The sequence below is a fragment of the Micropterus dolomieu genome, linkage group LG06, assembly GCF_021292245.1.
Source record: "Micropterus dolomieu isolate WLL.071019.BEF.003 ecotype Adirondacks linkage group LG06, ASM2129224v1, whole genome shotgun sequence".
In the NCBI taxonomy this organism is placed as follows: Eukaryota; Metazoa; Chordata; class Actinopteri; order Centrarchiformes; family Centrarchidae; genus Micropterus; species Micropterus dolomieu.
In genome coordinates this window covers 6083973-6098134 of record NC_060155.1, presented here as the reverse complement: position 1 = coordinate 6098134, position 14162 = coordinate 6083973, and the positions used below count along the sequence as shown (strand labels likewise).

General features: G+C 40.4%; 1 protein-coding gene across 4 annotated transcripts in view; it reads left to right on the top strand.

Moving 5' to 3' along the window:
• Nucleotides 1-13588, top strand: part of LOC123972294 (supervillin-like) — a 50375-nt gene extending 36787 nt beyond the window's left edge. For all 4 annotated transcript variants that reach the window (XM_046051682.1, XM_046051681.1, XM_046051680.1 and 1 more), the window contains 18 exons: nt 52-230; nt 506-661; nt 1287-1423; nt 1976-2123; nt 2301-2446; nt 3776-3951; nt 4406-4556; nt 4880-5159; nt 5559-5710; nt 7196-7301; nt 7621-7828; nt 7979-8112; nt 8456-8611; nt 8743-8886; nt 9420-9541; nt 9776-9931; nt 10713-10734; nt 12653-13588. In XM_046051682.1, coding sequence (XP_045907638.1) covers nt 52-230; nt 506-661; nt 1287-1423; nt 1976-2123; nt 2301-2446; nt 3776-3951; nt 4406-4556; nt 4880-5159; nt 5559-5710; nt 7196-7301; nt 7621-7828; nt 7979-8112; nt 8456-8611; nt 8743-8886; nt 9420-9541; nt 9776-9931; nt 10713-10724 — 2563 coding nt within the window. In that variant the 3' untranslated portion in view covers nt 10725-10734; nt 12653-13588. The remainder of the gene's footprint in view (nt 1-51; nt 231-505; nt 662-1286; nt 1424-1975; nt 2124-2300; nt 2447-3775; nt 3952-4405; nt 4557-4879; nt 5160-5558; nt 5711-7195; nt 7302-7620; nt 7829-7978; nt 8113-8455; nt 8612-8742; nt 8887-9419; nt 9542-9775; nt 9932-10712; nt 10735-12652) is intronic.
• The last annotated feature ends 574 nt before the right edge of the window (nt 13589-14162 follow it).

The window sequence follows — 14162 nt, the reverse complement described above, 5'->3', positions numbered from 1 at the left end:
CATGTCATACACCACCTGCATGGATGCCTGTATGGTTTTCTCCTTTTCCAGGTTGACGTCGGCCATGGTGCAGCATAAGCGGTCTGTGCGTCCATCCAGGAACGTCCAGTCGTCCAGAAACCCTCTGAAGATGCTCGCAGCCAGAGAAGACATCAGACACGAGTACACCGAGCAGAGGCTGAATGTGGCGCAGCTGGAGAGCAAGAGAATGAAGGCCGAGAAGAAGGAGTGTAAGGAAGTCAGCATGTGTTCATGTATTTGTGTTTATGTAGTCCAAAATCCCAGTGGAAAATTGGCAACATTATAATTGTTTACAGCCTACAAAACTACATCCATCTCCACCTCTTTGTTTATACTATTAAACAGTACTAATGCCGGCTCATGTGACCCACTTCTAGCAGTGTTTACAGTAGGGATTTAGTGTCTTTAAACTTGAATGAAGAATTTATTTTTCAACCCCCTGTAGGTCTATACTTTTATAAATGTGTACTCTTTCCCATTCCAGTGAATAAAACCTCGGAGTATTCTGAGGCTGCTCTGGCAGGTCTGGCCAGTAAAGAAAACTTCAGCAGTGTGAGTCTGCGCAGTGTCAATATCTCTGATCAGATGTCAAACAACAGCGCTGTGCCGTACAAGAACCCCATGCTGATGCAGATCAAAGGTAAAAACCCTTTGAGACTGTGCTGAGCTCTATTGTGTGTTTGGTTTTACCATCTTCTGCAGTATTTAGACTGGTAGTGGATATTAAGCTTTAATTACAGCCGGGGCTTATGCCAAACAGAAGTGTCCACTGAAAGTCTGTATATGATTATATTAATTTAGTGTTTTTAGGGAAAGAAAAGTAGGAATAGAATAAACTAGGATTATGAAACATTGACTAGGAACAGTTGCTGGGCAGATGCCCGGAAATCACTGCTCCTAGCCAAGAAATAGTTTGGCACATAACCACCCATAAAAAAGCAAATTGTTGTTTTTTTAAAACAAAAAAGATGTAACATGTTAATTAGTGAACTAGAGGTGCTGGTAGGCAGATTTTGTTACCTTCACACAGAGCAAGGCTAGCTTTTCCCCTCTGTTATGCTAAGATAACTGGCTGCCGGCTGTAGCCTTACATTTAGAGTGAATCTTCTCATCTCTACCAGAAAGCAAATTAGCGTATTTCCCAAATGCTTAGCTACCCTAAATTAACTTTTTTGACATACGAAGTTTATAATCGGATAAGAACTGATTTGCTCACTGAGAGGTATAACACAGCAAATTAATAAAGTTGACTGCATTACCTCCAGGTCGTCGTCACGTTCAGACCAGATTAGTGGAGCCGAGAGCGTCATCACTGAACAGCGGCGACTGTTTCCTGTTGGTCACTCCAGAGCACTGCGTCGTCTGGATAGGAGAGTTCTCAAATGTCATCGAGAAGGCTAAGGTGAGCGCTGTACATGTGTTATTACAGATGATGTCTTAAGAGTTTTGGATGTGCAGCATCAAGGCTGTTGTAATATTGGAGTTTGAACAATGATGAGTCATTGGTGATTCCGCCTCTTTCCATTTCCTGCGCGCACACACACACACACACACACACTGGCACATATACCCATCTGCGCTGCTCATCAAACACATGCTTTCAGGCTATTTCCCCGAAGGATGTCTGTCTAGACACTTTCCAATAAACATTTGTTTTTCTGCTCCGCCTCCTCGTTTAGTGCTGTTTACTCATTTCATTATTATTTTATGCACAAAACAACAAGATTCTTCACAGTAAGCTTGCTTTGTATCCAGTTTCTGACTCAGCAGTTAAGTTGTACATTTTCTCAGATGTTGTCCATAAATGTGAAGCAGGATGTTGTAGAGGTCACTTCACAATTCCTGGATCATTCAAGAAAAGTCATATGTCCTCGTTGTTTAAACATCAAAGTCAACATGAGAGCATGAGACACTTTTAAAGGCCAAAAAACAGATCTTTGTTTCTTGCCCGTAGGCAATAGATTTGGCCACCTTCATCCAGACGAAGAAGGACATGGGCTGCAGAGCGAACCAGGTGCAGACCATCGAGGAAGGGGTCAACCCACAGGGTCCAGATACCCAGCAGTTCTGGACAATCTTAGGAGGACATACTGCTTACCAACGTAAGACATGAACCCCTAACACTCAGATTTGACAAGAAAGTTTAGGTTGTTGGATTGTGTTACAATTAGTGGACAGATACCCTGTTACCACTGTTGTTTTCTCTGGGTGATCTTTGATGCATGCAGACAGTTACTCTGATATATGGCACATTATATCTCTGTATAATTGTGTCATAGCGGCGGGTCCACCAGAGCAGGATGAGCAGTTTGAGAATGCCATTGTGGAAACCAACTGTATCTTCAGACTGCTGGATGACAAACTGGTTCCTGACGATGACGAGTGGGGGAAGGTCCCTCGCACCTCTCTGCTGGCGTCCACGGAGGTCAGTGGGACTTTTCGTGGTACCACAAAAGCTTCTCAACATCCTTTGCTGTCTTGTTTTTATAATTGAATGGAAAGCGTTTATACTGTAAGAGTGATGTCTTTTAAGTTGCACTGTTCAGCTTTGATTTCAGCTGTCCTTTGACTGACCCTGGATGCAGTTTTTCTGTTGCCAGTAGCCTCATTACACCAGAAAGTACTGCAGCATCAACACTATGCAACTTTCATCATGCTGTAATATAATTAAGTGCAAGAGTATCTGACAGTGGCCTTTTCTGCTGAGGCACCAAGCTCTGAATATCAATATTTATAATACACATATTAAGAGGAGCTCTTTGCTTCAAGCTGGTTTTAATTTGTTGCCTAGCAACAGCAGGTGCCATGGCAAGCACCTCCTACATCCATCTGTGCACTGCTGCTGAAGATATGGGTTCAGGACATGGGTTCAGGACATCGCGGCAAAAAGTTGCTATTTGTATGGTTTTGCTTGCAGCCAAACACACAAACAACACACAGAAAGACAGAGAGGAGCACGCCTTTTGCAAGTTTATCACCACAAGCTTGGCTTTCCGGCTTCTGGTATCATTTAACACTTCTCTGAATGTTTTTATTTGCTATTCACATCACTTGTCACTGATCGATCGCTATGTTCCATCACATCAATTCAGGTGGAGTTGGTTTGATCAGCTGGACATGCAGCCTGTCTTTTCCTCTGTTTGCGTCTTTAGTGTAGTGAAGTGACTTGTTTAAACAGACTCCTTATCATTTTATACTTGTGACTGTCGTTTTTGGAGGTTTGTCACCGCTAAAGGTAAAAACATTCGCGGAGATCTTTCAATTCAGTTTATTGATCGAGGCGTATCAAAAAAATACCTTAAATTCATTTGCCACAACTTATTTGGTCACTAAACTATTTCACTCCTCTTTCATTCTAATATAAAAAACTTTCCCCGTATTATAGCCTACTACCCGTGATGATGAACTAATTAAGAAAATCAAATCTGACACAGTTTTCCAATACTTTTATGTAGCAGTTATTTGAAACAAGAAAAAATAAAATGGATAACAACATACATGTCCATAACAACAATAAAAATAATAATAGACTACCAATCAACTACTATGGCTTCAACAGGTGGCATTTTATGCAAGGTATCGAATGAAGTACTCTATTGGTATCGGTATCACTTTAAGGGTACTGGTTTTGGTACTGGTATCATAAACTTTTAAACGATACCCAACCCTGGTGTGTAGTGTTAATTTGGACAGACAAAAGATGACTCACCTCTGCTTTCCCATTGTTTCTGTTGTTGTGCCCTGCATGCTGCAGGTGTTGGTGTTTGACTTTGGCAGTGAGGTGTATGTGTGGCACGGTAAAGAGGTGACTCTGGCCCAGAGGAAAGTGGCCTTCCAGCTCGCCAAACACCTTTGGAACGGGATGTTTGACTACACCTGCTGTGACATCAACCCGCTGGACCCAGGAGGCTGCAATACACTCATACCCAGGTGGGAAACACACACATATCACTTGCCATAAGTAATAATAATAATTGTTATTCTCTTGCAGTCAGTTTCTGAAGGTCAGGACATTCCTTACTATAAAACATCCCCCCCCAACATGAAACTTAACCTTAGCCATACAAACAAGTCTTAATGCTCAGATTGTCTTCTGAAGAAGTCAAGAATGGAGAAATTGTCCAAAAAAATAAATAAATAAATGAGCAAAAGACCTCTTTACCTTCCCTTAGCTTGCCCTATATAATTGCCACTATTGTCACTATGGTTTCTCCACAGCGATGTATCTGAAAAACAATAGCGCACATAAAATACACTCATTTATAATTACACATGCATATTCACATTCACTAGACTGTAATGAGCATGGTGTCTTTGATGTAGCATAGCGCAATGTTTAATCTTTTCTCCTTCTCTTTGTGTCTGTGTCTGCGTTCATTGACAGGAAGGGCCAGGGCCGTCCTGATTGGGCGATATTCGGCAGGCTGACAGAGCACAATGAGACAATCTTGTTCAAGGAGAAGTTCATGGACTGGACCGAGACGCCAAAGACGCCAACCTCAAAGGAGGGCGGCGAGCTCATACCAGAGCAGAAGGTACGAGACCCACACTTGTTTGATGAGTATAATTGCAACACAGGTCACACATGTCAAAGAGTCTTCATACGTATTCCCAGCTGTTTATCTGTTGGACTATGGCTCAAACTCAGTCTCAGTTAATGTTGCCATGAACCTTTAGTTACACACTGGAACCAAAACAAGAATGAGAGAGCACATTGAGTGGAAGCTGTACAAAGTATCATAGAGAAGAATGAGCACATTTGTATTTGAGTGCATTGTAAAATAATATTTTGCCTGTTAGATCAGGATGAAAGTTGTCGTTATCACTTCTTGAAATTTTTGCCCCTTTTCTCTCTCAGGAGGCCCCGGGGCGAGAATGCCGGCCTTACGACGCCACCATGATGCTGCCCTTGCTCCAGTCGACCATTTCCACCATCTTGGACGGGGTAAATGTCGGCCGTGGCTACGGCCCGGTGGAGACCGAGGACCACATGAGGATTCAGGAGATCAGCACAGTGTCAGTGGACGTCTGGCACATCCTGGAGTTCGACTACAGCCGTCTGCCACGCCAGAGCATCGGCCAGTTCCATGAGGGAGACGCCTACGTGGTCAAGTGGAAGTACATGGTCAGCACCTCAGGTTAGTCACTGTGGACTCTGGTGTTTACACTCACTTATAAACACCTGTGTTTACTAGCAGATAACCTCTATCAAACAGGAAGAAATGTCAGCATTGAACATTAATTCAAAAGCATTACATTTTAAAGACGCCTGCACTAATTCAACGTGTGAGATGAATATATTAAAATATTCTTTTGTATATAAATGTAATGAAATTTATTGTTGCAAATCACAACTGCGTATCACCCCACACACTGTAAAAGTACATGCAAGCAGTATTTGACCCTGGTATATCAGTAACTACAGCTGGGCATTTTTACAAGCCTTAAGTTTAAGATTTCATTAAGATTTCATAGTTTTTCATATTTTGCACAGGGAGAATACTTTGTTCATTTTGTTTTGTGTATGTGTGTCCCAGTTGGTCGTAGGCAGAACCCTGAGGCGAGGAGTAGCGGGCCGGGGAAGGAGAAATGCTGCTACTTCTTCTGGCAGGGTCGACACTCCACCGTCAGCGAGAAAGGAACATCAGCGCTGATGACTGTGGAGCTGGATGAGGAAAGAGGGGCACAGGTACAGCAGACAAGGCTTCTCACCAGCCACGTCATCAAAACATAAATCTAACACAAAGTCGAATGTAGCCATTAATTGGTTTCTAGTGTAAAAACAACTATTTTCATCATACCTTTAAATTACAGGAACGTTTACGCCCAGCAGCCATGCAATATTAGCATTATCTACTGTGATGTGGTCAGTTTGCCAAAACAGACATTTTTCAGAATCTTTTCTTGTGTTTCTTTTCATTTGCTCAACTAATGTAAGAACAGGATTGGACAGAAGTGTTGAGATCTGGAAGGGGAGAAACTATACACTGAGAAGAAGATGTAGAAAACCACCAGACCCCCTCTATAACACAATAACCCTCATATTACAGAGTGTGGGGAAAAAAAACTTATCTTTTTACATCAATGCAGAATTTGTAGCATTATAAGTTAATGAATGATATTCTGATGTTTCCTAATGTCGGTTGCTGCAGGTTCCTGATAGTCTTTGGGCATACTGCTGTATATGGTGTACGTAGCAGTGGTGGACAGAAGTACATCCACTTTCTTCTACTCCTGCTTCTACTCCACTACTTCTCAGAGGGAAATATTGTACTTTTTACTTCACTACATTTATCTGACAGCTTTAGGTAGTAATTACTTTACAAATTAAGATTTTTATACAGAAAACATGAAGACATATGCAGATAAATTAAACTATGCTGAAACGTTTATTATATTGACATTGAAATGAACTGGCAACAATTTCCATCGTTGGAGACATTTTCCATGGTTCCACCTTCACAGATGTGAAGATTTGCTGCTTTTCCTTTTAATTACTTTAATTTATTTGTAATAATTTTGAGCTTTGTACTGTTTTTTAGACAAAGCAAGCTTTGTGAAGGTGTCACTTTGGGCTTTCAGATCTTCGAGAATCAAATAATGGAGAAAATAATCAGCAGATTAATCCATAATGAAAATAGTCGCACCCTGACAAATTACATTTCTGCAGTGTGTACTTTTACTTTTAATACTTTAAGTACATTTACACAAGGCTAAGGCTACATTCTTTTACTTTAGTAACATTTTGCTTGCAACAGAGTAATTTTACAGTGTGGTATTAGTACTTTTACTTAAGTAAAAGATCTGAATACTTCATCCACCACTGATAACACACACATAATTGAGCAACTTGAATTATTATTGAAAGAGCAACCTGTTTATAATGAATGCCATTGTTTAATAAATTTGAAAGTAAATTGAAATTCATTTTGTCATGTCAGCAGCCCCTGACAAACATAATCATACTAAGAGTACTTTTTACTTTTGATACTTTGACTCGAGTAGAAATTTAAATTGAACACTACTTTTAGTGGAGTAATATTTAGCAAGGGTATCTGTACTTTTACTCAAGTACAGGATCTGTGTACTTTGTCCACCTCTGGTCATTAAAGTAGTGTTTGGTTTGCATTAGCAGAATCTTTCATAACTGGTTTCCCGTGTCTGTGTGTTACAGGTTCAGGTGCAGCAAGAAAAGGAGCCTCCATGTTTCCTGCAGTGCTTCAACGGAAGGATGATCGTCCACGCTGGCAAGAGGGAGGAGGAGGAGGAGAACACTCAGAGTAAACATTTTAACATTTCAACTGCTTTGTATTCTATTTATTTTTTTATATTGAGTGTATATATTTTCCTGTTATGCCTGATTTAAAAGGTCCCTGACATTTTTGTCTGCAAGGCACAGTTGTTCACTGCTGCCTTTATGATACTGATTATTTACTATTTTTACCAGGACAGTAGTTTTTCTTAAACAGAATAGGATCTGCAAATCATGTTTGCTTGAATGCCTAAGAGGTTGTTAGTTTTATGTATGTCATGTAAGTGTTTTTTGCGCAGCCATAAATGACACCTTTCTTATCACTCCATCTGCTCGTCTGTGTCCAGGCGAGTGGCGTCTGTACTGTGTGCGGGGCGAGGTGCCGGTGGAGGGCCACCTGCTGGAGGTGGCGTGTCACTGCAGCAGCCTGCGCTCCAGAGCCTCCATGATCCTGCTCAACGTCAACAAGGCCATCATTTACCTTTGGCACGGCTGCAAGACGCAGCTACACACTCGCAGTGTGGGAAACACGGCCGCACTCAAGATCAAAGAACAGTGAGTTTTTATGCTGAAATTTGGATGCCTTTCAAGATGTTACCCAATGAATCAGCACCGGATAAAATGGTCAATGGTGGGTGTTCTTTGCTGCCATGATAAATAATCTTGCACATGCAGTGAATTCGGTTTTCTTCTTGCTTCTGTCAGGTGTCCACTGGAGGCGGGTCTCCACAGCAGCAGCAAGGTGACCATCCATGAGTGTGATGAGGGAGTGGAGCCTCCGGGCTTCTGGGAGGCACTGGGGAGGAAAGACAGGAAGGCCTATGACTGTATGCTACAAGGTACAGTCTGCGCCTATGTTTTCTGTTTGCTTAATGATTTACACTTGTACATCTACTCTCTGGCTCTCAGTTAGACATAACGCCTCACCTCAGCCCCACCAGCTAGTACATTTAGCTTTTGCCAGAAACGGGAGGGATCGTGTATTGTGAACTTGACACTATGTTTTGGCTCTTAAAATTGGTTATGGTGGTCAGACCCTTTGAAAAGCCTGTATCCTGGTGCCAACAGTATCCCTAAGATAAAGTACCACTACGAACAGCTTCTTGTTTAAATTTAACAAGACAAGACAAAGGTTTCAAATCCATCATTGCTAAATGTTGTTATCTGATTTTTTTTTTTTAGATCCAGGTAAATTCAACTTCACCCCACGGCTGTTCCAGCTGAGCAGCACATCTGGAGAGTTTATGGCGACTGAGTTCTCCCACCCGTCCAGAGCTCCAGACCTGGTCAGCTCACTGCCATTCCTGCAGGAAGACCTGTACAACGCACCACAACCTGGTAGGGCTTGGACATAAACTTATAGCAGTGAATACTCCACGATGAAGAGAGAACTGTTCTTTGCTTTAACGTTACACACCTACAACTTCACACATATTCCATAGTGATATAATTATTTCTCTCCCCGACAGCGCTGTTCCTGGTGGATAACTTCCATGAGGTTTACCTGTGGCAGGGCTGGTGGCCTCAGGACAGTGAGAGCACCGGCTCGGCTCGTATCCGCTGGGACGCAGACAGAAAGTGTGCGATGGAGACCGTGCTGCAGTACTGCAAAGGTTAGGGCGATGGTCAATAAAGATAATGCTTTAGTGAATGACAGGTGATAGTTGCACTAATGTATTATTATTATATTAGAATATTATAAATCCTAGTAACAAAAGAACACCCAAAAAATGCACTATTTCCCCATGTTGCTACTTGTGTGTAGTTACAGGTTTTCAATATATACTGTACATGACTTTTTGGGTGTGGGAGCTAGAGGGAGAAAATAATTTTTTGGCTTTGCATGTTAAACTTGGTATAATTACCAGTATGCCAAGAAGTGATGGAGGAAACTTTTCACAAGAAAGTATTTTTTATTTACTGTGACTTCAACTCTGGTAAAGTGTTCACAGTTTGATCACCTAATAACACTCTACCTGGATCTATTAAAAATATATGAAATTATTATTATTATTGTAAAATAAAAAGGTGCCCCACCGTCCCTAAGTGGCAATATTTAGATGACCGGATTTTGGTGCAAATTTTCATCATGCCAGGAATTTTCATAACTAGAGGTCAAAATTATTGTGATGATTTTCTCTTCCAGAGAAGAACGAGAAGAAGCCTCAGAAGTCGTATCTGATCCATGCCGGTCTGGAGCCGCTCACCTTCACCAACATGTTTCCCAGCTGGGAACACAGAGAGGACGTGGCTGAGATCACCGAGAGGGTCAGCAACACACACATTGGTGGAATTACAGTGTTCTCATTTATATCATATAATTATGATATCAGTAAGCAGCCGTCAGTCATGTTTATTTTATTCTACTGTACTTTATCAAAATAAAATGCATGGCCTCTTTCTTCACTTCAGATATTTCCACACACATCTTCTCTCGCACACACACACACGCATAAACTAATTGTCCAAATGTTCATTCAGTGTCCTCTGTTCTGGCTGCAGGAGGCGGAGGTGTGTAACCAGATCATCCTGGTGGAGGACGTGTTGGCCCGGCTCTGTCAGAACACCTTCCCTCTGGCACAGCTGCAGGCCCGGCCGCTCCCGGAGGGAGTCGACCCGCTCCGCCTGGAGATCTACCTGTCCGACCAGGACTTTGAAGTCAGTAAACCCACAAACACTGCGGCACAAAATCACATCTTTAAAAAGTATTTATTGTTTATCATGTTGGGGGGGCAGGGTTAAAAATAAAAATCCCTTTTTAGAGAGCCTGTTTCCCTCCCTTGATCAGACTTTTTGTGATATTTTGGTTATTTTAATTGGCGAACTATAATATGAGATACATGTGGATTGAATATTACCAAATAAACTTCACCACAGGAAAGGATCTGGTAATTATTTTAAGTAACTTTCAAACTGTAACTGTAACTGAGTTGAAATCCAATTTATGTTTTGCTTTAAAAACTTCACCTGACACTTACACAGAACGGTTTACACTGAACATTTGTTTATTACTCAAGATAAATTAGAGCATGATGAACAAGGAGATGTGGTGCGGTTTGAGGTTCAAGGGTAAATGTTGGAGTCCCGTCATTATCTTTAAAAAGAACAATCTGCTGTAGGATATTTAAAACTGTGACACATTTCTGTTAGTAATACTGTCTGCCTGACAGTTTATTACTTCATGGGTGTATTTTTATAGCTAACTGAGCTGCTGTCCAGCTCTGGAGGCTACTCTCCATCATCAGAGACACAGGCGGACTGATATAAAGCAAACAGTTCATCACAAAATAAACTCATCTGTTTGTTGAAATAGATCATAGTTTATGTATAAAATAGTAAGGCTATTCAAAGGTGGATTTTTCCTCTAAATATATACTAGATTAACACAACACCTCTTTTATATCATCCATCCTAACTCCATCTAACTCTCACTTTACAGACCAAGTTGTAGGTGGAAACAGGTAAGAAGAGCCACTCATTTGATTCATCAGCATTTGGCCACCGTCTTCTTCTCTCGAGCACGTCAGCACTGTGTTGTTGTTTTTTCTTTATGGGGATTTGAAGACTCTGAGTCACTCCTTTTTCACTCACACAAGTGTGGTGCTGGTTGAGGAGGAAAGTTTTGCGCTCGGCTGCACAATTGCATCTGAAAAGATCATCCTGATCATTTGGTTAAACAAATCAAGCACTCACGTCCGGTTTATCAGCTGCAGTCACAGAGGATTTAATACTCCAGCCTTTTTACACAGCAGATGAACAAATATAAAATGACACATAACCCAAACATAGATCCCTTACTGCAAGGGAAAAAAAGAGAAAGAAACTCCTGTAGGAGGGCAGCGTTTACTTTTGGGAGTCAAAATGTATGTATTTATATAATGTTAATGTAAATTATCTAGTAAGTTATACTAATTTATTAGTTAGTTGACAGGAAATGTATCAGCAAATGTATCTATTTTGATAATAATTAATTAATCGTTTGGTTCCAGCTTCTCTAGCGTGATGATTCGCTGCTTTCAGCTCTCTGTAATTTTAAGTCAAATACTTTTTGGATTGAGTGTTGGTTGGTCAAGACTTCACTTTGGGCTCTTGGAAATTAAGGATTTTTCACTATTGTGTGACCTTTTATAGACATAACGATAAAGCAATAGATTGGGAAAATAGGTGGCCGATTAATTGGTAACGAAAACAATAGTTGCATCCCTATTAAAACCAAAGTTGTCCTTATCTCACAATTTTCAGTTACTAAGAGACATTTTATTTTGAAAATGTCTTATTTTAATCTTTTTTTTCTGGCAGAAATTGGCTTCCATGTAACCCTCAATAATAACCTTAGATTCAACAGTTTTCAACAAATGTCCTTAATATGAACAACTGAGGTTTTTAAGGAATTAGGTACTGAAACACTTTTGTCAAATTTATACTATTGTGATAACTGAGACATTAAATTGTGCAGCCATTGTTGCTCTTTTCTCCTCTTGAAATGGTGTCTGTACTCAACACCTTCGACTACACCACACTCCTGCACACTCTCTGCTGCTGCTACTCTTCTCCCACACACACACACACACACACACACACCTTCCACATGAGACTCTTTCCTCTCGTTCAAATAAATGCACTTGTGATTCACCATCAGCTACACTGCAGTCTGACTCACTGTCTGTCTGTGGAGCACAAAATGGAGGCATGAAAACACTGAAGGAGCTGAGCTGCCCTTTTAACACTGAATTGGTTTGCTGATGATTCGGTCCAAATTAACAAGCCGCAGAGCACTAGATACATTTTTAACATGATGGCAGTGTGTTGGCTGTCATATAGTCCAGTACTGATCAAACATCAACTATATTATTATAGACACAGTGAATTAAGACATGTATGCCAAAAATATGTATGCAAGTACAAAATGTACAAGATAATGCTTTACTTTTGTCCTAAAACGTCTTATGGTGCGGTTTAATTAGAAAATGTCTACTCTATTCATCAACAACTAACTGGGAAAGAACCAAGAAATTAGTTTCACTAATTTTATTTAACATGTTTCAGTACCTTTGTGGGGTAATATTTCTTTTTGAGTTTTTGATCCAACATATCTGACAATATGACTTCCTGGTGTAGATGTACCGTTGACATCTTGAAACATTCAGACATGGTTTAAAGCATAAATTTGAAAAATGACTACAGATCATAAAATTGGATTTTTTTGTGTCATTTTGGTCTGTAGCTACAATGACCAATGGCTCCACTACTACTGATAGGAACAACACCAATACTTCCCTTTGAAACAGTATTTGAAATTCAACAAAGACCCTGTTGAATTTCCTGTTTCATTATCTGCCTGATTAATGAACTGCATCTGTTTCTTTTAACCAATTGCAGAAAGCTTTGGAAATGAAGAGAGAGGAATACGAAAGTTTACCAGGGTGGAAGCAAGTGAACTTAAAGAAGGCCAAAGGACTGTTTTAAGGAAGTTTTTCACCGAAGATGGCGCGTGAAGCGGATAAAAAGTGGACAGTTGAGATGAAGACACCGGAAATGTCACGTAAATCTGTTTGTAGGTGGTAACATGTGAGGTCATTGGGACAGAAATTACAAATGTCTGAACATGAAGAAAACGTGCATGAAGGATGAGACTGGACATGCACTCGCCTTGCTTATAGTCATGTTTTACCTTTCAACTTTGTCATTACATAACAAAATTAAAATGGTTTAAGAGAAGGTAAAAAAAACACATTGCTTTGGTTCATACATGGTATTTGTGTGTATTTGGAGTCTCCTCCAAACACTAAAAACACCGCTAATGGACTTTGCGAAAGAAAATGTGCACACTAGGGCGCACTCAGAGTGCCATGCTATGGTTGTGTATGTATGTGTGCGCGACTGTATATAATGTTTGTACGCGTGCGTGTAATGTTTATTTGTGTAAATGTGTGTGTGTAGGTGCGTTTGTAACTTTGTATCTATGTAAAAACAAATCCTGTCACGTCAGTCGTTGTGAGGAAAGTTGTCTCTTTTTTTTTTTCGTCTACAGTGTCTGGGTGCTATCAGGCCACGTAGGTAACTCATATTGCTCGACTGTGTTAAACTTGCTTAAGTGACTCTGACTTACTGAGCTCCTGAGAGGAGAGATGTAAGAGTTGTAATTTAAAGGTTTGACTTTTACGAGAAGGAGAAGCAACAGCTTGATGATTCTGAATGTATAGTGCCTTGCTTTTTGTGTACAGTTTATATACAGAAATTCTAGTCTGCATTTTTAAAGACTTTCTTTGTGATATCAGACATAGGGAATTAAATCACAGTAATGCTAAACTCAAACCATGAGTCATTCTGTGTCTCCTAAAGATAAACACTACAGGTGCTGATCATATATTAGAATATCATCAAAAAGTTTATTTATTTCATTAATTCCATTCAAAAAGTGAAACTTGTATAATGTATACATTCATTGCACACAGACTGATATATTTCAAGTATTCATTCTTTTAATTTTGATGATTATAACTGAAAACTAATGAACCCCAAAATCAGTATCTCAGAAAATTAGAATATTGTGAAAAGGTTCAATATTGAAGACACCTGGTGCCACACTCTAATCAGCTAATTAACTCAAAACACCTGCAAAGGCCTTTAAATGGTCTCTCAGTCTAGTTCTGTAGGCTACACAATCATGGGGAAGACTGCTGACTTGACAGCTGTCCAAAAGACGACCATTGACACCTTGCACAAGGAGGGCAAGACACAAAAGGTCATTGCTAAAGAGGCTGGCTGTTCACAGAGCTCTGTGTCCAAGCACATTAATAGAGAGGCGAAGGGAAGGAAAAGATGTGGTAGAAAAAAGTGTACAAGCAATAGGGATAACCGCACCCTGGAGAGGATTGTGAAACAAAAC